At 38.8% G+C, this 26,510-nt stretch overlaps 1 protein-coding gene across 4 annotated transcripts in view; it reads right to left on the reverse strand.

The window, feature by feature from the left end:
- Positions 1 to 26,510, reverse strand: part of synrg (synergin, gamma) — a 129,881-nt gene that overhangs the window by 83,783 nt on the left and 19,588 nt on the right. For 3 of the 4 annotated variants that reach the window (XM_078548036.1, XM_078548034.1, XM_078548037.1), the window contains 10 exons: positions 22,148 to 22,259; positions 18,663 to 18,935; positions 18,079 to 18,318; positions 15,805 to 15,882; positions 15,160 to 15,356; positions 13,810 to 14,064; positions 11,792 to 11,931; positions 7,002 to 7,117; positions 5,025 to 5,087; positions 1,438 to 2,424 (listed from right to left, as the gene is read on the reverse strand). In XM_078548036.1, coding sequence (XP_078404162.1) covers positions 1,438 to 2,424; positions 5,025 to 5,087; positions 7,002 to 7,117; positions 11,792 to 11,931; positions 13,810 to 14,064; positions 15,160 to 15,356; positions 15,805 to 15,882; positions 18,079 to 18,318; positions 18,663 to 18,935; positions 22,148 to 22,259 — 2,461 coding nt within the window. The remainder of the gene's footprint in view (positions 1 to 1,437; positions 2,425 to 5,024; positions 5,088 to 7,001; positions 7,118 to 11,791; positions 11,932 to 13,809; positions 14,065 to 15,159; positions 15,357 to 15,804; positions 15,883 to 18,078; positions 18,319 to 18,662; positions 18,936 to 22,147; positions 22,260 to 26,510) is intronic. The other variant, XM_078548038.1, reaches the window with a different exon arrangement.

Genomic DNA, 26,510 nt, shown 5'->3' on the forward strand with positions numbered 1-26,510 from the left:
GCTGCAAGAGATCAGCAGATCAGAGTCCCTGCATTGTGAGCAATTGATTTGAAAAGTATTAGTCTCAGCTTAGTCTAATTTCAGGCCCTCTGTCCCATTTTTAAAATGTCAAACATAATCTGCATTGATACTTACCTATCATTTATACACAACAACGCTGTCACTACTCATCAAATTTAGTCTGTTATGTCACTGTTGCATGGATAGCACAGTAGACAGGCTAAAAACAACCAGGATGTTTAATTTATGGCACATTATTTACACCATATTATTAGGTTAGTTAACAAAAGCAGATATTTTGAAAGGGAAGTAGAGAAATATTGTGGGCACACTCAGGCTCAGTTTTCAAGACTGGTGTTTGTTAAACCACTCAGTAGACCTGGAAACATCTTCCTAACCCACCCATAAGCTTTTTGATAAACCTTGTTAGCATGCATTTTTGTCCAGTGGATTATTTACATGTTACTGGCACGTTCATCCTAATTGTCCAGTCTGTTGGTCAAACAGACAGTACTTAATTATTCTAACACGGGACAAACTCAAGTTATGCCCAGACTTTTACATCCAGAATTAAGCTCAAAGCTCTTTAGTCCAGACAACATTTTGAAAGTAGTTTTAAACAGCTTTCTAGAAATATAAATAATAATACTGGCCTTCGCAGTAATTAAGAGAGATATTTGTAACTTCTGTAAAAAAAAAATTGCAGTTAAAACTAGGCACCATGTCAAGGCACCGTGTTACTTTCTCTACAAGCAGTCACTATTGGATATGCAAGAGCAAAATACTGTGGATACTGGGTGTCTGAAATAAAAACAGAAAATGCTGGAAATACTCAGCAGGTCTGGCAGCATCTGTTTGATGTGGTTGCCCACAAAAGAATAAAATGGAAACAGAAATTTGGAATGCTGGTCAAAAGGGCACAGATAAAATAATTCAACTAACCCAATGCCATCCAGGCTGACTACAACTGTCTCTCTCTCTCTCTCTCAATTGTTCATTATACAGGTACTATAATGGGTGAACGGAATATGTAGATGTCTGTTCAGAAAAAGTGAACATTATTTGGATCATTCCATTAATTCCAAGTACTGAATGAACAATTGTTGCATTTTAAGTGGAAAAAATATTGACAACAACTATGCCTGTTCAACTATGGTAACTGATGACAATATAGTGGACATAATGTACCCTAACAATTCAAATCACCCGGTGATAGCTCTAAACCAAGGGCATTCATTGGATTTCTCCACTATGGTTAATAACTGAATGTAATTATACTCATTGAAGAACAGTGGCAAACAGAACAATTCCCAACAGCCATGATTATGCAGAATGGACAGCTAAATGGTAAATCATTGGTGCGGCATTATAGAAAGGTAACTGCAGTATGCAGATGATTTGGCTGTATTTACCAGATCAATCGAACCATTTCCTCACCTGTAACAGGAGGCGGCTGACCAATGACAGGTGGTAAATCCAGCGAGCTGTCAGACAACACATGCTTCAAATCACCACCAACCTCAGCTGACTTCATGTCGAACTGACCAGATAAGGCATCTTCCGAGTCCTCTTTACCAATACTGCTCCCACCAATCGAAGGAAGGTCCAAAGATTTCACAGAGGCAGAGTCTTCTTTTGCCTGTTTAAAAGCAGAGAGTTTATCTACGAAAGACTTGTCCGAGGTGCTGAATGCAAGGGACAACTTGGTAACTGGAAAGTCATCCTCATTCTTCTCTTGGGAAAGGGAGGAATTGTCTTTTTGTTCCTCAAAGCCCATCACAGACCCTTCCTCAGGTAACTGTTTAAAGACATCATACTTGTCTACAGTGGACGTTGAAGGCTGTTGTCCACCTTCTGCTATGCCAAGTGTGGCATCAAAAGATGCTGCGAAGCCATCATTCTTCTCCTGCCTGAAAACACTATATTTATCATTTGACTTTTGTTCAGAGGGTCCAGTGTTGATGGAGCTGCCAAAAGCTATAAAATCTGCAAATTCATCCTGACCCCATCCCCCACCCGATGATGTACTGGCTGCTACGCCAAAAAGATTGAAGTCCCCAAAGTCATCAGTTCCACCAGCAGTCTTGCTACTGGCTGAGGAAAAAGTACCAGATGATAGTGATGACAATGATGATGTAACACATACAGATGATGTAATGGATGATGTCACAGAAACTGGTGGAAATGACACAGATTTGTTCTCTCCAGTGCAACTGACAGAGGTAAAAAGGTCCGTGAGATTGAAAGAGTCTTTAGGCTGTGTTACAGGTTGCAGTTGTGGCTGTAGAAATGGCACAGAAGGAAACGCTGTTGAGAATGTCTTTACTTGCTCTGATGAATCTACTGGTGAAATGCTGTCTGCAGTTTTGAAGTCTGTGAATCCATCATCATTCCCTGGTGACTTGAATTCTGCAAAGCCCTCCCCTGCAAACATACATCTTTTCAGTGACAAAATATCAGCAGTTAAGAATGGAATTCTATAATTCACTTTTCACAGCACACAAACACAAGCATTTTCAAGTTAGTAACTACGACCAAAGCACCAACCCATACCAAGCATGCACTGCCAAATAAAACCCTGCATTGAACATACCACCATTTAATTTCTCATTGTAGGGAAGAGGGATGATCAACGAACCAAATTTAAATACCCAACTGGCCCAAATTAGGGCCATTTTGTAAATCTGGAAAAAAGAAAGTGAGAATTTTAACCCAGCTTCAATGGGTAAATGGTCTGGACATTTCCCATGGTGCATGCGTGGCAGCATTCTGCTAAGCATCTATCCAGCCCGCACACAGATGATGACACATTGTCTGGTTCTGCTCACATGGCAGTATAGTGGCAAACATTTGACTTTTGTCTTTTTATGGAAGAGGTTCTGTTACTTTATTCTGTTTGTACTTTTCATTTTACTACCTGGAAATATTGCAGTTATTCATTCAAATAGCTTGCTGGAGGGGGTGAAAGGGGAGGACGTCTACTAATTCATAGTACTGCACTGTAGAATAACTATCAGCTTTCTTGGCTCAGTCAATTGGCTTTTAACCTCCACAATTTCTCCTTCTATAACAGTTGTGCTTAAAGCCCAAAATACATCACCCATGTGAGATAGTGTTTTTTTTTAAACCGCCTTATTTTGCACGAAGCTACTTAGAGAGCACATCAATAGCTGGAAAACGAAGTCAAAATTACCAATGCTTTCCCATTTTTTTCAATTAATTTTCCTTCTAAAAGGACTGATTTCCATGCAATGGGCATTCATCGCCTGACCACAGTGCCCTTACCTAATTTATGATCCTTAAAGAGGATTGTCAGATAATTGTTCAACCAAAGGATGTGCTGCTGTTAGTAGTATTCACCCATCATTCAAATGTGGTTTTCCAGCAGGGAATCAATGTATCAGGACACTGACTGATTTCATCCTCCTCAACTGTGGGAGACTGAAGTCAACTGTAGCCCCGTAGTGACACCATGGGTCAGCACAGATCAAAGATCAAACCTGCGATGCACTGATCTCTTTGCCTCAGCCATTCAACGGCTACATTGGTGACCTATCAGGGAAGCTACAACTACGTATTTTCAATGGCCAATCAGTTGCCAAAATATGACAACATAAAAAACCTGGGGTGAGAAACAGTAGAGAAATGCAGTTGCAAATCTTCAGGCTCACATCACTGTTAAGGCACTCATTATGCCTCACAGTGATTCTTTGGGCCCAAAAAAGTGACTGCACTTTTCAAGTAAAAAAAACTCCATGGCTTTTTTTTTTACTAAGTTACAACGTTTAAGTTATCTTCCATGTGAAGAAATGAAAAATAAAATTAATGCAAGTATCATAACCTGGGTCTATTTCAGATAAGCTCTTTACTTTCCAGCTCCCTCTTCAAAAGAGCAGAATCATAACTGTTTCTGCCTTTCTTGCTTCAATGGAGTAATAGCTTTCTGCTGTAAGTTGATGTGATCATAGTGCACAATGACCTGGGCCAACAAAGTGAATGTTGCTTTCCTCCTCCCCAAATGTACTCCACCTTATTCCCCAATTGTAAGAGGTAGATTAGACACTGACCCCAATGAGTAGCACCTTTGATAATGCAACTCTCAAGCTAAAATGAAGATGCGCATAACAGTAACTCAGCAAGGCTCACTCTTAGTTTCTTTTTTCTTTCCTTACGGGAGCAACTCTGCTCGAGGGCAGAAATCATTTTCTGATGTAGTGCATTGGAATATGGATATATTGTTCTATCCCTCCTCAACTTTCTTTTTTAAAAAGGCGCATATAAAGCAAAGGAAGCAAACAGAAAATAAAACACTACAAAATGCTTAAACAGCTTAGCTTTTACAAACTATCCTGCAATTATTTTAACTGCAACAAGGGAATTAAATGTACAAATAAAAATATTTAAAATATAAATAGATCTGTCTAATCAATTGGGCATCTAGATAATACTGGCACACTGTACCAGTTCTTACACTTCATTTTCATTTGCATGAAGACCGCAATTCTTTTTCAGCTGGGAATTGCAAGAATTCATCAGAAAACCATGGGGTGGAAGGTTGAGAGAAAGAGGAAGTCCCACTAATAACCCATACATTAGTCAAAAAGGCTGTGTGGTGGTGGTGGTTGGGCAGGGGAGGGGGTGGATTTGGAGAGGGGGCTGTGGGTGGATTTGGAGAGGGGGCCGTGGGTACATGTGCACAAGTTTTTAAATCAACATTTGCCCCGGTGACCCACCAAGTCAGTGTCTCTTTGCTGCTTGGTAACCGAATGAGGAATATTCTGAATCATCGCCATTAAATGTTAATAGTCATTGCAATTCTGGGCCAACATGAAAGCCAATTTGGAGACGCACTGTTACTGATAGCATTTGTAGAGTAACCAGCAAATCTACATAGGTTAAATGCATGATTATTTCCGCTTCTTTGGGAAACACTATGCCTTTCATACAAGGAATTTGAAAATACTCTGTTGACCACGGCTAATGTATGCATGGGTGGTTCTACAAACTGCTGTATATCCACTCACCTGAGGATTTATTCTCTGCACTCTGACCGAGTTCCCGAAAAACACTGTATTTGTCGCCAAAATCTAAAAAAAAACAAAACTGAGTCATAATATATTCAAATAACCTTACAACTTCTCAACTCATTTTATTAACGATAATGTGCTAAAATAACAACTCAATGCAAAAGATTTCCTTTGCTGAAATACTACAGACTCACAATAATTGAAGCATCAGTTTATAATGCAGCGTTAATCTGAAAATTTTACACTTTCACCTCCTCATCAAAATATTCTTGGGAACTCTTTTTGTGTTGCATGGTTATGTCATGGAGGCAGTTCACATTGGTACATGCAAACAATGATACTGGGTGCCTGAAAAGCAAGGTGCTTCCTTTCCCAGTGCTAATCCCTCCCCTTGATGAGTACACATGCACAAACAAAAACAAAAATTATATGTTAGGGTACCACAGATGGTTCCTTACAGAGAAGAGTCTGGATCAAAGAATTTTGGGAGTCAGCCTCGCCTCAGAAGTTACACTTTTGCCTCCGAGTTAGTATAACGATTCCCATGGGGGAACAGTAAATCAAAATAACCAAATTTATCAAACAATCCAAAATGAAGAAATTACAAACAAGATGATTTCACTTTTGTAATTTTTACTCAACCCAAATCAGAACCAACGCAAATCAAACATGAATTAACAGGAAACTGATACTTCAAATAAAAAGATAAATTTCATTTTAAAATAGTTGATACAACAAAGATATGCTTTACAAGACCACAAGCATTTGCATCATTCCCTTCAGATGTGTGGCACTATGCAGCTACACAGTTCCGTAAGATGCTGTTCTTTATTCACAAAGGGTAGGTCAGGAGTCCTCTCCAACAACAGCTTTCATCTCAGGGTTTCACAGGTACAATTACCATCAACAAGGCGCACTTCTACAAACCCTCTCTCCCTCAGGTCACGACAGTCCTGATGGTGTAGCTCTCCAGGATTCCTCCTCATCTGACCAACCAATAACGTCCTGGTTCATGTTTTGGCCACTTCTAGTAAAATACTTAGCTCTTTAGCTGTACTAAGGGAAAACTGCACTATTGAAGAGGCCATCTTTTAGAGGAGACATTGAAACAGGGTCCCATCAGCCCTCTCAGATGAACACTAAAAAAAAATCCAATGAGACTATTCAAAACAGGGGAATTCTACTCATCAATATTTATCCCTTAGTCAACAAGACCAGAAACAGATTATACAGTCATTTATCTCACTGTTGTTTGTGAGATCTTGTGTTTATTGGTTGCCAAGCTCCCCTGCCTTACATCAGTACCCACGCTTAAAAAAAAGGGTTTTGTTGGCAACAAGTGCTTGAGGACATCATGAGGTGAGATAAAAATTCAAGTTCTTTCCTTCGTTTTGGAAAGGTATCTTTATTAGGCACCTCTCATGTGCTTTCTGATCATTGACAATGGTGTGCGAGCCCGTGGTGACCGGAAGTACTGGGTAATGAATGAGGTCCACGCAGGGGAAGAAAGGGGGGAAAAAAAGGGGAAACATCTTCTCAAAGAATAGACATGAAAATATAAAATCTAGTGATATATCAAGTTTAGTAAAAACATATTATGTGGAAGAAAACAGAAAAGATTTTTTTTGCTCAACCTTTTATTGACATTTTCTGACAGGCCGATTTCATTAGTTTAGAATGTGAAACTGGAAGTACTAAGCAAATATCATCACATTTATAAAAGCATATTTCTTTTTTATTTGAAGAAAATTAATGCGCATCATATCCTAAATCATACATTCAGGAATTTTAAAATGCAAACAATTGGACAGGCGCATGCTCCCTTTCATATTATATGTATATGCGTATTTGTATGTATACATATATATATATATAGTCACTGTAACCTGGAGAGAATAATTCCATTCATTACAATTTTTAAACGCTCAACTTTGGAATAAAAGGTAGACAGTGCCAGAAGACAGTCCACTGTACCTGCAAATGAAGAACTTTCTGTAGGCTTGTCTTCTGTCAAGTCTTTAAAGACAGCATATTTATCCACTGAAGAAGACGCAGATGTTCCTGAAATTGGAGTCAGTAGCGTGTGTGCACTGAAAGAGAGAATTCAATTACCTAAAAAATAATCTCAAACATCACAGTATGCCAGAAGAACTTCAGGTAAGTAGTTTTTCCTGAAGTTGTAATTACAGGCACTCGGTAATGTTACAAACGAAAGAAATAAAGCTCTCCATTCATGGCCTGTAATCCCACTTACAGAATTAACCGTGTCCTTTTAAATGCCGTAAAACATTACAGCAAGCCCCCATTCACTTCTACAAAAAAAAATCTGCACCCCAAAAAGACACATTTATTTTACCGCCCTTTGAAGGATGAGAGTTGCCAAAAGGCAAAGTGGTAAAGGAAAGCACAAATGTCTACACGGCTTCTTAGCAAAAAGAAAGAAAACATCAATGGCAGAAAGTGCTCATGTCAGAATGAGGGGAAGCAGCTAATTGCTGCAATCATATCAGGGTTCAGAAAAAGTTGTGTAAATCGAATTAAAACATAAAGACAGTAATAATAAATTGTTTTCAATTTTCATCTGACACCACTATCTTCGATGGAGGGAAGTGTTTACCACAGTTACAATGTTCCTTTATTAAAAAAGGGAGCCAAAGGTCATAAACTTAATATCCTTCCTTAATACATTTTGTGTGCGTCTTTCTACACTGCATTTTAATAAAGCTGTGATAACCTTCACCTCGTTACCAAGAATATCCATTGTTCATTTATTATTCCATTCTGATTCTATAGAGACAGCTTAAGTCAAGTTTTGGATTTTAATGAAGTATGCTAACTATTATCCTGTGGCTCATTTTACGCTGCAGTATTAAAGCCTAAATTTAGGCACCATTATTATATATTTTTGCAAGTCATGTACTTAACCTCAATGAAATATTTTTCAAAAACAAGAGAAGCCTGCAGTGGCACAACACACCGCCACCCATCATGTATTTTCACTGAGGCTTTTCTTTGCACGGTGCACTGGCCCACATAAGTTTCTCAACATTAAATTTTCTATGGGGAAATGGAGCTGCTACTGTTGCCCTCAATTTCTCTTCCACGCTTCTCTGAATAAAAATAATTGAGTGAGAGGGACAATTAGAATCCCATCCCTAGCACAAATCATTACCATTAGGAAGAGGCAGAGAAAAAAACTGAGTGCTGGAGGGATGTAGTGAAGAAAGCAGTGTATGTGAAAGCAACCATAAAAAGGTTTCAGGGGCTCAATACTTTGGGTTGAATCTTACCGCTTTAGACCCTGCTGGAGAGACGGGACCATTTTTGGATTTGGAACTCAACTTCCTGCACTGGGCACCTGACAATTACTTTTTACCTGAGCCAATCAATTGGTATCCTGCCTCTGGGTACCCTGACCAATAATAACAACAACAACTTATATTTATATAATGCCTTTAACATATTGAAGCAACCCAAGGCGCTTCACAGGAGCATTATAAAACAAAGTATGACACCAAGCCACAGAAGGCGATATAAGGGAGGGAGGGCAGGATGACAAGTACATTTTGGCAAAGGAAGGATTGCAACAACCACAGGAATAGAGAGGAGGCCTAGGAAGGCTGCCCGCCACACCACCCCGCCCACCACACCATCCCATCACCCCCACCCACCCCACTGGGTCTCTTATTTTTACCTGGAAGTCCTGCTGAGGGACTGCAGTGAGATGAGCTCTACCAAAGATGGGAGGAAGAAGACAACTTCTCCAAACAAGCAGACATGGATGGAAGGGGCTGGGGAAGTCAGTAAAAGGGATGTTCTCCCTCCAACCTAGAGACAGTGCACCAAGATCCAGGACCTCAGGAGGGCATGCCAGGCAAGTGTCATAACGCCTTCAGGTGCTAAATCGCACAGCACATCTGAAGGTAACACATTTTGCAACTTCACTCATTTATCTACCTGCAGGCACTTCACATCCCCATCTGAGTAGCCAAAACTCAAGCCATTCTTAGCCTATTGCCATCCCGTGCACAAGCCTTACTGTCATCCTCAACAAATGGTGTCCTTCCTTCCTCTGCTCGCAAGCCATTAAGCAGTCACACCTCTCTGCTCTCCTTGCAGGGGAGCACACCACTTGCCAAAAGGCAGAGACCCGGGGTGGGGTGGAGGAAAGTGATGGTCTTCGCCTTCTTGGCCATTGGAAATGCTTTTCCACCTGGTCCACTGGGAAGGAGATCTTGCACCAGGAGGGCGCAGATGTCGACAGTGACTGCCTTGAGAGCCTTAGCCTCCTGAGGCACTGGTGCTTAGGCATGTTGGGAGAGCTGATACTCTGCTTGCAGACACTGTGTTGGGGGTACCACCTCATTGCAGCTAGATCTGGGTGTCCATCCCATCTTCTCTGTGGAGAGGCATGTGACTAAGATGACAGTTGGTGCTGCTGCTAGAGCAGTTAGCTGTGGTGTGGCCTCTGCTCTTGACCCTAGGCAGAGGTGCGAGGTTGAGCTGGGTAAGCTGCTCCCGCCACATGGTGAAGGCTGGCAACAAGGTACTGCCACTGCAGGTGAGAGAAGTGCTAGACAGGTGAAGCCAGCAACCGCTTGTCAAGTAGTAAAAGCACTCTCTGAGGGAGATGTGCTTTGAACAGCAGTATCTTAATAGCCATGGCTGAAGCTCTTCAATGATCAACAGTTTGTCAGTTTCGCTGAAGAAGCCCTACTGCCTGTGCACTGGCATGGGTGACCCTGACGAGTTGTTGATAGGTCAGGAAACAGTTTCCAGGGCTTGGAAATCTAGGATTCACCTCATAATTGGCTTAACCTCAAAAACTACCTAATTCCTTACTCAACGGATTGAAGAGGATTCCCCTGTCACCTTCAATCACATCCCAGGGAAAGCCAGAGGAGGATGAGATCACAACGAGATCCTGATCCATCGTCAGCTGCGGGAATTTCCTACCCAGCTCGCCTCTGAAGCCTTGGGAAAATTCCAACCATAGTGGAACATGGTTTCTCCTGTATACCCTATGTGCAAATATTCCTTCCCCACTTACAGAGCAAAATATAAATTATGAAGAAAATCATCACTTTGTCAAAGGTGTGACTTATGTTGAGCTGCCTTCAAAATACACTATGATTAGGTGGTTTGGTTGCAATCATTCATTCAAGTAAAGAATGTTCTCATTTCAGGCCAACAAAAAAAAAAGCGCCAGATCTCACTGCTCATTAAAAAGGGCATCAAGCATCTGCTATACAGACAGAATACTTTACTACTGGGATCAGAAAAACTACACAAACTGCACAAGTCTAGCAATAAAAACATTCAGCAGGCTCAAATGGCTAATGGCAGGAAAGACTTTTGGCTTTAGAATCACAGAATAATGTAGCACCGATGAAGTCACTCAGCATATTACGCCTGTGCTAGCTCTTTCCAACATCAATCCAGTCAAACTCATTCCCCCACTCTTTCACCAAACGTTTGTCCTTCAAATATTTATCCAATTCCCTTTTGAAGCCGACCAACGAATCCTTATCCACCACTTCATACAGCAGTGCATCCCAAATCCTAACCATTTTTTCCTTATGTTGCCTCTGGTTCTTTTGCCAATCGCCTTAAGTTAATGCCCTCTCGTTATCGACCCTTCAAACATCGGAGACAGTTTCCCTTTAAACTTTCATGGTTTTAAACACCTCTCGCCTCTTCACCTTTTCTGCTCTAAGGAGAACGCCACCAGCTTCTTCTGTCTATCCGTGTAATTGGAATCCCTGGAACCATTCTAGTAAATTGCTTACATACCCTCTTTAAAGCCCTTGTGTCCTTCCTAAAGTCTGGTGACCAGAAATGGACACCATACTCCAGCTTTACAGCAATGATCTTGAGACTCAGCTTTATGGCAAAATCATTTATTTGAGACACGAACAAGTCTTTACTACTCAGTGTCAACTTTTCCCCTGCAAATTGAACATTGCAAGGGAGGCAAATAAAATTTAAGATCAATAAAAGTTATTTCTATAATAGTTCTGTGTCTCTAGCAATAACCAGGATATTAAATAGCACATGGATGGATGTGAGCTAGCTATCCCATCTAGTACACTTTGTTGGGATAACGAATGGTTTTTATTTTTGTTCCGTAGTCAGGAATTGCAATTGGCACAGATAAATCAGCACAGCAAATATTCCACTTGCCAATCTATTTGTTTTTGGAGTCAACTGGAATCATTTGGCATTTTTCTTAAACCAGTACTAATGACTAATTCAATTCTAAACTTATACCCCATTTGATCAAAAAGGCATCAAGTAAAGGACATTTATTCAAAAGTGAAATCTGTTGGCTCAATGCTAACACATAAATCTCAATTGGGGTGAAAAATACCACCAGCCCAAATACAATAGACCATGGCATAAGTTTTGACAACATGCATTAATATTAGCAAACAATGGTCTGTAGACCTCACATTTTACCAATATGTTTCACTACATTTAGATCTGGGATTCAGAAACTTGGTCTTCATTCAGATATAGTGTCATTTTTTAAGCTGGCAAAAGTATGAAGAAATCAATGCAGGAATGATGTTCTACACCATTTCTTTTTTTTGCTAGCCTTGTTGATAAGGCATGATAGTAAGTATATTGGCGTCACCTGAAGTCATTTAGTACATACACTTTTATTGCACTGATAGGCTGTCTGGTTCCCTAAACTGGCAATTGGCATTTTACTTGGCTGGATCTAACTATGCAGATAACTATCGCGTGCCAATAGTTCAAACCTGATTGTGGTCTGTGAACTTGATGTCTTCGATAGACTTCCGGGAGTTTCATTCTTGAACCCCTTGAATGAATCGTCAGCTGTGTTAGGCTTGGGAGCCTCCTGGAAATCCTGGAAATCATCGTCATCAGATTTTGCAGCCTGGAAAAAGTGAAGATTTTGGTTTTTTTTATATATGTTCCAACTTGTACAGTTACTGCTATTGTATTGAATTGCACACCTTTTTTGAATATCATGAATTATATTTACTCGGCATATAGTGACCAAATATTCACACTGTAACTATCATCCCACAAAGGTAATCTCACAAAGGCATAAGGCCACGGGGTGTTGGGAAAGAATAAGGAAATATTTGAAACACACAGCAAAGAGAAATGACAGGTTAACGCTGGTTCTGTTCTGCCTTTTCTCGTCTCAGATGTTAATGAAGCAGCATTTTATGTTTTTATTTCAATATTTCTTATCTGTTTCTTTTTAGGGTCAATGCCCTAAACCAGAGCATTTGGGCCTGCATTTTCCACATGGGTGATGTGTCAGGGAATCAACCCTTCTATTTTGACTTTTTGACCAGGCATGTTAGATATTTAATTTAATGAACGACATAGACATATCGAACAAGCTGTCAAAAGAACTTTACGAGTCACTCCATCAGTAAGTTTTTTAAAAAAATTATTGCTCTCTGTTTACTTTTATGGGGAAGCTTGGTAATTTTCCTGAATTAACAGTTATAAACATTAGTTTTCATGAGAAACTAGATTTTAACAGATCTTTAGTAAAATATCTAGCGTCTATTGAAAAATGCATTCAGTATACAGATAATTTTTAAACAAAAGTTTTCACACTTGAAAATTTTGATCTCTATTCTCTAACAATGTGCATTCAACACTTTTTATTAAATAGTCATTTCTCACAGTGATAACCTTATAACTGCTTGAGCATACGTCTGCTGAAACAAAACTGAGACCAAAGGGTAGTTATAGCAGCACAAAAAACTTTTTAAAAAGCTGGAAACTGCAAGAAATTTAAAACAAACACATTGCAAAATGAAACATACTACACTGTTGGGGAAGGGGAGAGGGGAAAATCAACCAGGATCCCCAGCTCCTAATTACTGCACATGAATGGCAAGTCCATGCATGTGTGGAGAATGAGCAAGGACAGGATTGGGTTCAGTCATGAAGGACACCTCAGCATCAAGTAACTCACTACTTAAGCTCACAGGGGAAAATGGTCATTTTGGGTAGGCATTACATGGCTGCCAGTACCTGTAGAACTGCCCAACCTCAACACAAAGCCAACAACTTCAGGGCAGGATGCACATTCAACAAGTTGAAAAATTGCTGACTGGAGTATATACTTCTAAATGTTTATCAGAAGTTACCAATTAGTTTTCAGAGCTCCATCAGCGATATAACTTGCATAGCATCTCGCATTAGAAGACAATTCATGAGTCTATTTAAAATATTCTAAGGGGTAAATAAGGAATCGACATCTAGGTAGAGAAGAGAAAAAACCTTCTGAGTTCACTCAGACATTGGATAAACAGCTGTTTCTCACCCCTACCTTCTCTTGTTCTCCATTAAAAAATGGCAAATTCTCTTCTCTGTTCTCATTTTTGTAGGGTGCCCTTTTGGCTGTTGTGAGTCAGTTGAGTGATTGTACTGTTCAACTTTTTTAAAAATGTTATTCTTGTTTCTATTTATTATCTCTGCCTTACTGGGTTGCAGACGACATTGTTCTCCTGCAGGTAAAGATGCCCTGTTATATATTTATAGTTAAGGCTGTGGTAACAGGGAGTCACAGGTGATAATCTGGGCACCATTTCTTGTTTTGGTTAACAATTTATAATACTTTCCTAACCAGCTCCCAATCGCAGAATTGCTATTTGTTTTGGCTATTCATTTATTGCACTTCTTTGTACTATTTGTTGCATTGTATTTGTACTATTTTTATACTATATTTGTACTATTGTACTTCTTGAACTAGAAGTTGCTGCATAAGAGTAATACTCGTAGTTACCTGACTGCCAGGGAATGATGCCACAAAACCACTGGAAACTTGGGTTGTGCTGCCACCCACTGGTACAGGAAGGTTCATTCCTACCACAGACTGGCCTGTGTGAACAGACATAGATACAGTAGTACCAGTTGGCACCGATATCATAGGTTGCTGTGGTACTGAAGTAGGCAAAGTCAGCGGGGTCCCACTTAACGTAGGAATAGGAGCAGATGGAAACTGGTTGAGATTTTCAAGATTCAGCGCAGGAATGCCTCTCTGGAGGAAAAAAATATCACCAACTAATAGAATGCAGAACTAAAATCACAATGGACAAGTAACAAATTTTTTTTCCCACATTATTCCAGTTTAAATGTTTTGCTACCTTATAATCAACTCAGGTTTCTGAAACTTTCAATTACATTCAGTTGCTTACAAAACATAAAATTTCATACAATGGCATTATGCCCTTTATTTACAAGCCATCAGTAATTCCACTGTTAATTACTCATTATCATGAACAACTGCTGCAAAGCTATTGCTAATAACTGTACTCTCACATTTCATTTTCAAAGGAAGTCTTGTAATCGCAGATTTTAAAAAGTTACATTCAAATTTAAACATCATCAAAAACTGTGATCCATAAAGGTTGGGGTGGCAGCAGGGGAGTACGCCATTCTTAACACACAATGTCTGCCTTCATTTTATTTTGGACAGGAGGCATTGGCGATGATTCTGCTTTCCCATTTACACTTCCCCTAAACAAATCGTTTGTATCTTTACTTGCTCCATTACCATCTCTTTTTGCCTTGCACCATCATTTCTTTCACCATTTAATCTCTCCTGCCTTCCACCCTATCACAGAACTTCCCTTTTGTTCTTTCCTTCCCCGCAATCCCCCACCACTTTTTTTCCCGTCTTTTTAAGAACTGTGGTACTCCCAATTGATGAAGGGTCATTGATCTAAAATGTGAAACTCTGTTCCTCTCTCCACAGATGCTGTCAGGCCTGCTAAGCATTTCCAGAATTTTCTGTTCCTCTCTCAAATTTCCACAATCGGCACTATTTTGCTCTTATATTAAAAAAAATTGCCCTTGGACAATTTCAACCCAATAATCTGCAGCAAAGCACTATGTATAAGTTAAGAGTTGCTCAAGCTCCATTTAAACACCCGAATCACATTACTAACTCAGCCACTCCCAAGTAGCTAATATTCTCTAGGCTAAATTTGAAAACAAAAATGCATTCAACAAACATGATGTATCTTAACTCCAAATGTTCTGTAACGTAAACTGTTAATTTGAAAATTATAAAAAATCTAATCCAAATAACTACAAAGAAACTGATTTTTAAAATTGAACAATGTTGCAATACCTGCGACATAGCTATCATAGCCAATACTGTGTAGAGTTCCTCTTTTGTAAGTTTGCCTGGTGTTGCTCGATTGGCAAAAGCCCATATCTGACCCAACATCTCTCTTGGTAATCCCGACGAGAGAAGAATTGGGTAAAGTTTTGCTGTATCAATGCCTGCTGGGGTAAGAGTCGCTTCAAGAACTTTCTTGTAGAGTTCTGTTGGAATATTTTTTTTGTAAATTTGCAAGTCAGGAATGCAATTGAACCCCAATGAACATTCATATCTCATGTGCATATTAAGCTGTGAGATCAGCAAGTCCAACTCTAACCCAACGCCCAACAAAAAATGCTCAGTTATATCACCATTATCATGTTAAAATTAAGGAATAGGGTAATTTACAATACAGGCAAAATCAGTAAAGTTAGAAAATATTATGTAGGGTTAAATTATAATTAGCTTGCTTGGGAAAAACTATAATTCTCAGCAGTCACTGTATTCAACTGAATTGTTTAATAATATAACAGTCATGAATAAAAACTGTAGGGTCAGATCACATAACTGACACACGAGTAATAAAACTGTGAAAAGTGGATGACTCCAACATAACCCTGTTTAACCATCACTTTCAGCCAGAGGTTTAAACAAGCGCAAAACACATCATACCTGGGACAAGGCTGTCATTGAAGAGCCAGGGTGGTAACATCGGCTGAAGTGTTTCCTGTGTAGGATACACTCCTACACCTAAGGAAATAAAATAAATGAACAATTACATAAGAAGATATAATGACATACCAATGTATGTCAGTCTTATCAAAACCAAAGTACTTTTAGAATTAAAATAGCAATGAGGCACGTTCTCTCAACATGCTGAGCTCCCATTCAGAATTGCTGAAAAACGTACAAAGTGATTAGTTAGACGATAATGAAGGAATGAAGATATTTATTTGAGTTGGTTATTTTTGTTAAATCTTAAGAGTGCTGCATTTCCCTTTTATCAGTTTTATATTTTCCCCATTGGCTGATAAAATTGAAAGTGCCAGGGATTAAATGCAGAATATTTCAGGAAATTATTCAAGAGCAGAAATCAATTTTCAAATAAATTCTGTAATTTCCTTTCGCAATGCGTCCTAGTACGCTTTTCTGAGGGTACCAACCCCTTGTTCTTCACAACACACAATTCAAGTAATTCTACCATTCTCCACAGGTCATGTTTAAACAAGAATCAATTCCAAAACCTCCTCCAATTTCACTCTGAAACAGCAACTCGGAGGCACAAGAAGCAGCACAATTACCTTTTCTTCTGGTTAACATATGACCTCAGCACAGTACATCTCCACAGCACTGCTGATGAGGAGCAAAACAGTCATGGACTCAAAATCATGTCCCTTCACACCGTGCCACAATGGATTGCAGCAGCAAAGAGGTGTCAGTACACTGCAAACTACTTCTGCTTTTGAAGTCATTAAACTGCCTGTTCAAACCAAGCTGCATGTACACGTACACAACATATGCAGGTTTGTAATATAACTATGTCGCTCGATTACAATGTGCACTAATATATGTTCTCTAATCAGATCTTTTATCAGTGACATCTACCAACAATGTTTTTGATTTGAAACTTGGGATCCCTCAAAGACTTAGAAATCTCAAATCGATTAAATCTGACAAGGTTTCAATAATGAATATGAAATTCATGCTTTAACAAAGTTTCCGGTAATACATGATTTACGAAAATGTGGAAGTATGTGAATGCAGCGTTTAAAAGACAAAATGAATGCTTATATAATCCCATTACTTTAAATATGAATAGTGGCATACTGAACAGAATAATCTTGGTGGGGGTGTATTGAATTGTATAAAATGACAAAAATTGGATTCTAATGGTGGTAATCATCTTTAATTTATCTATATAATTTACTTAACTACCCCTTTTAATCACTATAGAAAAAAATGAACAAAGGGAATCTTTTTATGAGAGGGGATTGTGCAGTTACAATCAAATACAAATCACATGTAGACACATCTCCTAAATCTCTCTGGCATCTAAATGCTTCCAGAAGGCACAAATCTCCCTATCTTAAAACATCTGCAAAATGATTTCATATATATATATATATATATATATATATATATATGTTAAGAAATACAATCAAAAGACTTTGGAGGCAAAGAACTGATCTACAAAGAACTATATAAAATAATATAATATAAAATCTTTGAATCAATCACAAATATGAATCTCAAGAATTTTTAACTATAAAGAAATACACCATTCCCTGGTCTCCAGAATATCTATATTAATATACTAATACTCAACAAATCCAGTCAGGAACACTCAACAGGGATGCTCAATGTGGAAACTTAATTGATATTATCTTTATGATCTTAGTAACTAGAAAGTCATTTGCTGCAAGAGGTAATCATTTTCCTCTATCTGATTGACAAGAACACATGCAAGGACTAAACTTGAAGTGCAATGTATAATCTACACAGAATTGTTATTAAGTGTTCCTGACTGGATTTGTTGAGTATTAGTATATTAATATAGATATTCTGGAGACCAGGGATGGCTGTATTTCTTTATAGTTAAAAATTCTTGAGATTCATATTTGTGATTGATTCAAAGATTTCATATTATATGTTGATCAATAACGTTATAACAAGGAAACCTGCGTTTGCACAAATCAGTATAGCAGCACTCTTTGAATAAAGATCAGTAAAAGTTGGAATAGCTTTGAGATTATAAAGGCTGATCATTCTACACACATGAATCTTAATAGATCACAAAGACAGTTACATGATAAGAAAAGTTGAAGAGGGAATTATAATGAGTTAACAAAATTAGAAAACTTAAAATTAAGAGAAAATTTATATTTTTCCTGATTTTGCAGAATCCTGGTTATTGAAGAAAATAAAAAAAAAAACAAGTTTGCTCACCACTCTCTTTGGCAGGTGTCTCTGGTTCTGGATCCTTTGGCATGTCTGCTGTGAAGACACCACCGAGGTTTTCAGTTTGGGTGGCCCAGTTACAGGCCTTGGCACTGGGCTGAAACTGAGTCGAGACTGAGGCTTTAGACCCAATGTCAGCCAAAGACTGATATTGGTTAAATTTAATATGTGCCTGCTTGGGCATGCTGAGATCACAGGAAGCAAACATTTTCTCCTCCAATGAAGGGCCTAAACAAACAGGAGGTGGAACAAGTGTTTCCTAGCTTAGTTAAATGAAAAATACATAACCAAGCTCCAGTGAAGTTTCAGAATCCAAGATTACGCACTCTAGTTCCTAAAGAAATGGTATCAATTAAATATGCATAGATATTTGTTTGAATCAAATGCCTTCCCTTTGCACAAAGAACTAAAAACCTAAAATTAGTTCATTGCAAATATGTTTTATCAGGTGAAGAAAATTAATAAACTAGTTTGAAAAATTTAAAATGCATAAGCCATAAAATTACATAAAACACTTTTTCAGATTTTTCAATTAGTTTCAAATAATTCAAAATAAGTTTTGCACTTGTTACCTTGGCTGTTTTTTGCTGAATGCCCTGCTGTAGCATACAATGAAGATGCAGCTGAGGGATGGGCTGAAGCAACAGGCTGCACCGGAGCTGCAGCCAGCTCAGACTGCAGCCCAGGCTCTAATGTGGGGTGGAAGGGTTGGAAAGGCTGGAAACTGGTGGGAGCCGCAGGTGCGGCAGATTCAGGCCCTTGAATAAAGTCACTGAATTCTTCATCATCAGGAAAGGCAGGGAATTGGGAAGGAGGGGCAGTTGATAGGGATGACAGGGGAGTATCTGTAAAAATGGATAAATCAAGATAAGGCAACACAGAAATCAAACAAACTAAAAGAATTAAAAATACATGTACATGTAGGCAAATGAGAATAAAAAGATTCTCTAAGCAAGAAACAATATGTGTACATCTAAAAACACAACATAAAACAAACTATGGCAGCTATTTCCAAAACAAAGACTAAAAATTTACACATACAAGTAACTTCCCTCCTCGAACTCCTAGAGATAAATCCTCCTTTTTGTTCTGTATAAAACTGATGACCACGTGAAACCAATAGAAAGGTTAGTAAGTTAAAGCGCGAAGACCAGCGTAAACATTGCTAATGCAGATAGCCATTTAATGAAAAATGCAATACTGCACAAGTAACATTTCCACAAGACAGAAAACAAAGCTTCACCAACAGCTGAGCTCAACAAGTAAATACAATTCAACACCTGGTGCTGAGGAAGAGAATAATATAGGTAGTAGCAGCAACTGTGATCCTGTAATCTATTTAATTTACAAAAATTCAATTGTTTACTTGTAAAATATTCTGAAGTCATATTGTTTAAAAGTCAGTTGAGTTTTCATTTGCTAGGCTTTTGCTGACCAAACTAGGTCTTGAATGTGTCTGAATAAGCACAGGTAAGAAAGGTTCCAGTAATAACTGAATGACATGTGAAAACCCTGTAGCTGGGTTGTGATGTGCTAAAATTGCCTGGCTTGCAAATAACAAGTTAATTCCATATTGCTGGAGTAGCAACAAAAAATATAGAGATAGAGAAATGAGTATTAGACATTGTGAAGAGATCAAACTGTTACCTGGATATCATTTCCTCTGCAACTACCACTTAAGTTTTAGTTTGATTTAAATTTCTCAAATATTGACAATGAATGTAAAACCATTAACTCCCCTCCTGCCAGCTGGTATATATGAGAACAAATTAAACAAATTTGATACATATTTGCTGCATTAAAGTGTAGTGCAGGAGAACAAAATTAGAATGGTGTAAGTTAGCAACATGACCACCATGCTGTCAGACTGTTCAAAATAATTCCTAGCAAAAATCTGTGCAGTAGGTACATTATGAACACAGTATCATTTAAAATGATTGCAGTGGTCTGCAAGTGAAGCATGATTTGGGTGCAGATTATTGCAAGAAAAATGTAAAACAACATCTAAGCAGCAATAGATTGGGAGAAAAATGACAACTGATTCAAAGACAAGGGACATTTTGTGGTTATCTATACCATTTTCTTCCAAGTAACTGATTACTGCTTCTCTCCAGCTGGTCTGCTCCTCATTTTATTGAAGTGTTGGAGCAGCCAACCATAACTGCACCAGGTCAGAAATGATCTCCAAAGATGGCAGCGGGTTATAACTGTAATTACAGTTTCTCCCTCCCCAGAGTCTTATGAAACACAGCCAAGATTGCAGGGAAGCCAAAGGGTTTGTGTAAACTTGTTAGTATTCTTAACACATGAGAAAGCACAAATCATATTCCCTAGTGTCTTATTAACGAACTCGGAGCCATGCTGTTAGATGCAGTCTGGCTGATAGAATAGATTAGACGCAACCACAACATGGTAAAATAGCCAGTTAGATTTCCACATTTATTGCTAACCATACAACTGCAATCTTATGTTTTAAAAAAACATTCAATTAAATTCAGGAATAAAGTAGCAACGCTGTATGCTCATACAAGATATTTAGTACAGGACGTAACAGCCGGATCGTAAGTGCAAGACATCTTGGCATCGAGGATAGGCGCCTTAAGCAAAGAGTTAAACAAATAGGATGATTGTCCTAACCCAAGAGGTCACATTATCAGAAGCAATGGAGGCTGGTTTTACAGTATTTGAAATCTGCGTTATTAGGCTGGTCTGTGTTCAGTACTATAAAATTATACACCGCATGGAAAATACTGTTGTATGGATTGATGGGTCATCCTTCATTTGATGATTCTGAGGTCACCTTATGCCCACGCACATGCAGAAAGGGAGAGCACAGATTGGTTTTCTTTGACTCTTGCCAGGACTCGGCCCAATTTTTGCATTCCCATTGCTGCCCAATTAAAATCAGCTAACTTAGCATGTACCAGGGATCAAGCCTTGGACTTTCCCCATTCTATGTGGCTCAGTAATACACCAAAAACTGAATTTATCAACTAAGCCATCAAAGCCTGTTTTATATTTGGGTATTGGCACAAGGTTATGGGGGGGCATGAGAAAAACTGAACTCCATATTGTCAAAATATATTTCTAACATTTTCCAGCCTACAGTAATGAATCAAATTGAAGTTCTATTGTCAATGGTATACTTAAAATTCCAATTTTCTGCTTAAAGGGTTACTGTAAATGAATAACCAATTTTTTCTCACAGCTTAGAGAACTGTAATTTAGATAGAATTTTCAGTGCTTCCCCTATTGCCTAATTTATATTTCTTATTCGTCATTTAAAATTTGAGTCCTGCACCTACCCCGTTCAAGACCCAATATTTTTCGTCTGGTGGAATATTGGAATCACAAGATTCCCACTCAATCCAAATCAGCAACAAGTAAATTTGATAAGGGGGTGGTCTGCAAAAAGAGAAATCAATACCCTGTTCATTTTCGCAGGCTGATGTGTAACACAAAATGATTTGGACTCAGTGCCAGTTGAATATAGCAGGTGGTGGGTGATGGGGAAGAAAAAGAAGGGTTGCATTGTTTAAGGTCAACTTAGCTCTTTTCATGATTTATCTCCATGATATATCACGGAAAAGTGTATCCTTTTTTAAAATTCTGTCATGGGATGTGGGCATCACGGGCAAGGCCAGCATTTATTGCCCATCCCTAATTGCCCTTAAACTGAGTGGCTTGCTAGGCCATTTCAGAGGCAGTTAAGAGTCAAACACATGACTATGGGTCTGGGGTCACATGTAGGCCAGATCAGGTAAGGACAGCAGATTTCATTCCCTAAGGGACATTAGTCAACCAGATGAGTTTTTAAGACAATCGACAATGGTTTCATGGTCACTATTACCAACACTATCTTTTAGTTCCAGATTTTAATTAAATTTAAATTCCAATAGCTGCCATGGTGGGATTTGAATCCATGTCCCCAGAGGATTAGCCTGGGCCTCTGGATTACTAGTCCAGTGAGATTACCACAACGCCCCTGTCCCTCTAGAAATTTGTAACTGTGCCAGCCATTTGCTATTAGAGTATTCCTTTAAAATAGTATTGTTACCTGATTTACTGGGATGTGAAGTGGGGCCTGGGTGCATCTTTGCATCCCTTGTGAACCCAGCAAGGTTTCCTTTAATGGCTTCCAAGGCATCGTCCCGGTTCTTTTCCCCCATCTGAAACCAGAATGAGGCAGATACCAGTGAATTCGTTTTAAATAGTATACGAGCATATGAAATAGGAGAAGTAAGCCATTCGGCCCCTCGAGCCAGCTCTGCCATTTAATAAGATCATGGCTGATCTGTTTGCGTTTCGAATTCCACATTCCCATTTACCTCCGATAACCATTCATTCCCTTGCCTAACAAGAATCTATCTATATCTGCCTTAAAAATATTCAATGACACCCCCCAGCCCCAACGCCTTCGGAGGCTGAGAGTTCCAAAGTCGCATAGAGAAAAACTTTCTCCTCATCTCTGTCCTAAAAGGGCAACCCCTAATTTTAAAACAGTGCACCTTAGTTCTAGATTCACCCACAGGAGGAAACATAATTTCCACATCCACCTTGTCAATACCATTCAGGATCTTTTATACTTCAATCAAGTCACCTCTTACTCTTCTAAACTTTAGTGGACAGGATTTCCGTCTGTACTTCTCTTTAGCTCTGAAGAAGAGTCATACGGACACAAAACGTTAACTCTGTTTCTCTCTCCACAGGTGCTGTCAGCCCTGCTGAGTATTTCCAGCATTTTCTGTTTTTATTCCAGTGGAAACAAGCCCAGTCTGTCTGACTGTTCTTCATAAGACAACCTGTTCATTCCAGATATTAATCCAGTAGACTTGCTCTGAACCACCTCCAACAAATTTACATCTTTCCTTCAATAAGACCAAAGCTGCACACAATATTCGAGATGTGGTTTCACCAATGCCCTGTATAAAAGTAAAAGATGTTATGATTCAGTTATTCAATTCCTCTCGTTATAAAGGATAGCATTCCATGAGCCTTCTTAATTATTGCTGTACCTGCATACTAACTTTTTGTGACTCATGCACTAGAATACCCAGATCCCTCTGCACCTTGGAATTCTGCAGCTGTTCTCCGTTTAAGTAATACTCTGCTTTTTTATTCTTCCAGCCAAGTTTAACAACTTCATATTTTCTTACATTATGCTCCATCTGCCAGATTTTTGTCCACTCAATTAACTATCTATATCTGACTGCAACTCCTTATGTCCTCTTCACAACATACTTTCCTATCTATCTTTGTGCCATCTGCAAATTTAGCTGCCATGTCTTCACTCACCTCATCTAAGTCATTGGCACAAATTGTAAAAAGTTGAGGCCCCAGCACAGACTCCATTCGTCACATCCTGGCAATCAGAAAAAGACCTATTTATGCATACTCTGTTTTCTGCCAGCCAGCCAATCTTCTGTCCGTGCTAATATGTTACTCCCTACACCATGAGCTTTTATTTTCCACAATAACCTTTGATGTGGCACCTTATCAAATGCCTTTGGGAAATCCAAGTACAGCACATCTACAGGCTCCCCTTTATCCACAGCACATGTTACTAGTTCAAGGAACTAGTAAATAAATTGGTTGAACACAATTTCCCTTTCACAAAACCATCTTGACTCTTCCCAATTACCCTGAGTTTCTCTAAGTGCCCAGCTATAACCTCCTTAATGATTAATTCTAACATCTTCCCCATGACAGATGTCAAGCTAACTGGCCTATAGTTTCCTGCCTACCTACCTTCTTGAATAGAGGGGTTATATCTGCTACTTTCCAGTCTGATGGAATCTTTCCTGAAACTAGGGAATTTTGGAAAATTAACACAACACACCTACTATCTCATTAGCCACCTCTTTTAAGACCCTAGGGTGAAGTCCATCAGGACCCAGAGATTTGTCAGCCCGCAGCTCCATCCGTTTGCTCAGTACTGCTTCCCTAGCAATTGTAATTTCACCAAGTTCCCCTCTCCCTTCCATCTCCTGGTTTACAGCTATTACTGGAATGTTTTTTGTCTCCTCTATAGTGAAGACAGAAGCAAAATATTTGTTCATTTCATCTGTCATTTCCTTATTCTCTACTAATAACTCCCCACTGTCACTCTCTTGAGGAGGAACACTCACTTTACTTGCACTTTTTCTTTATAAAAAACTCTTGCTATCTATTTTTACATTTCTAGTTAGCTTCCACTTGTACTCTAATGTCTTTCTCCTGATTAACCTTTTAGTCATTCTCTGCCAATATATTCTGAGCAATCATCTGACCTGCCACTTATCTTTGTTCAGTTATATGCTTCTCCTTAAGTTCAATGTTTTCCTTAAGTTCTTTAGTTAACCACAGCTGGTGGGTCCTCCACTATAGTAGGAATATACTGATTCTGAGCATTCTGAAATATCCTCTTAAGTGTCTGCCACTGCTTCTCCATTGATCTACCCTCTAGCCCAGTCTCCCGGTTTACTTCATTTCACTCAGCTTTCATGCCCACATAGTTGCCCTTATTTAAGTTTCAAATGCTAGCCTTAGACCCACTCTTCTTCCTTTCAAACTGAATGAAAAATTCATTCGTATTGTGGCTGTTGCTACCTAGGGGTGCCTTCACTCTAAGGTCGTTAATTAATCCTGTCACATTACACAGTACCAAGTCTAATATAACCTGCTCTCTGATAGTTTCTTAGAGCAGCACATTCTGGAACCAATCTTGAAAGCATTCTATGAGCTCCTCATCCAGGCTACCACTGCTAGTCTGATTTTTCTAGTTCACATGTAGATTAAAACCCACCCATGATTATTGCTGGCCCTTTATCACAAGCATCCAATATTTCTTCTTGTATACTTTGCCCTACATTGTGCTTAGTGTTGAGGAGCCTGTAGGCCCCACTGTAGACATATGAAGCTGTGATATTATTTGTAGGAATAGTATTTTTGAATAAAGAAAATCACCTTTTCTTTTATCCTAATTACAAAGAGAAAAACAATTTAGTAAGCTCTTCCATATCTAATATGCTTCTATTTTTTATATCCCTGCAGTTGTGATTTTTGCATATGTTCCAAAAGTAGTAGTAAAATACTACCCCATAGGAAGAGGGTGGGACAACAGAAAAAAAAACACAACATTGAGGAAACCCTTATCTGCACCTGCTAGGGAAACCAGAGAGGTCTGGTAACAGATCAACCTCTTACATAATGGTACATGGGATGGGGAAGGAAAGCTACTCATAGTTTCCCCTTCTTATGAGAAGCTAAAAAAAAGTGCCTCCTTTGAGTCAGACAGCTGTGGAGTAGTGATAAGCAGGGGCTCCCTCAGAGACAGGAAGACTACAGAGGGCTATTCTCACAGAGCTCTCAGCAGCTGATTTTACAGCTGCCCTGGCAGAGGCCTGCCAAGCAGGCTGCCCACCAAGTAACAGACAATGCAAGGTGCAAAGAGCACAGCATGACAAAGAAAGCCAAAAATCATTTAAATAACCTCATAAGTTTATAAAACAAAACAAAAATAAAATAAAATCACTTAGCCTATCAAATTAAATTCCTAACAAAATGATAAACAATTTCTACTACCATTGACTCATCCAATCTCCTGACTGGTCAATTGAATCACAGGTGCCTCTAATATCTCACCCCCATCTCACAAATTTCATCAGGAAAAAAATGTCTCAGGCTATTAATCTAATCTTACAACACAGGCTATTCAACTTTGACCAGTTGCATACTACCCTTATCCATGGTTCTATAAACACAAAATCCACAGTGCCTTGTGCCAGTTAGATAATCTGTTTATCCTTATAATCATCAATTCAAATAGATAGTAATCCAAACCTTTATTCTTAAAACGTTGATAGACGGCATTAATTACTTTAGATGGGTATCTGCTGAGCGTGGGAAAAAAAAATCTAATTTGTGCAAAACTCAAATATCAAAATATAACCTGTTAACTCAGTATGCATATATTCTAATTTTGGAATCACATACTCAGTTAAAAATTTGCTTCTATTTAACACTGGCCCAGATTTTTTGGTAAAAATAACATGAGGTTCAGTCTTCAACATTTTTAATGCATAAATTGAACTGCAATTTCTGGCAACTGTGTGTACTCAGTTAGATGCGGAAATCAGGAAGTTGTTGTCCCAACTGGCCTGCTCCTTCAGAAGCATCGCTGTAACAATACCACTCCAAACATGGAAGAGTGTGAAGTTGGCACACTTAAATGATAGATGCCTACTTAACACTCTTATGATCTCAGCTGATATTACTATTGGACAAGTCAGATCCCAGAGTGAAACCTGGCTTGGTAGATCCCAACTTTGTGTTTTTTTAGAAACCATGCAGGTTAGTTACTGAACACATTCACAAGAGTCTGCCAGTATACTCTTAGCACAACGAATAAACATTAAACAAGAAGAAATGAACTATAACAC

Source organism: Cetorhinus maximus, chromosome 9, assembly GCF_964194155.1.
Source record: "Cetorhinus maximus chromosome 9, sCetMax3.hap1.1, whole genome shotgun sequence".
Classification (NCBI taxonomy): Eukaryota; Metazoa; Chordata; class Chondrichthyes; order Lamniformes; family Cetorhinidae; genus Cetorhinus; species Cetorhinus maximus.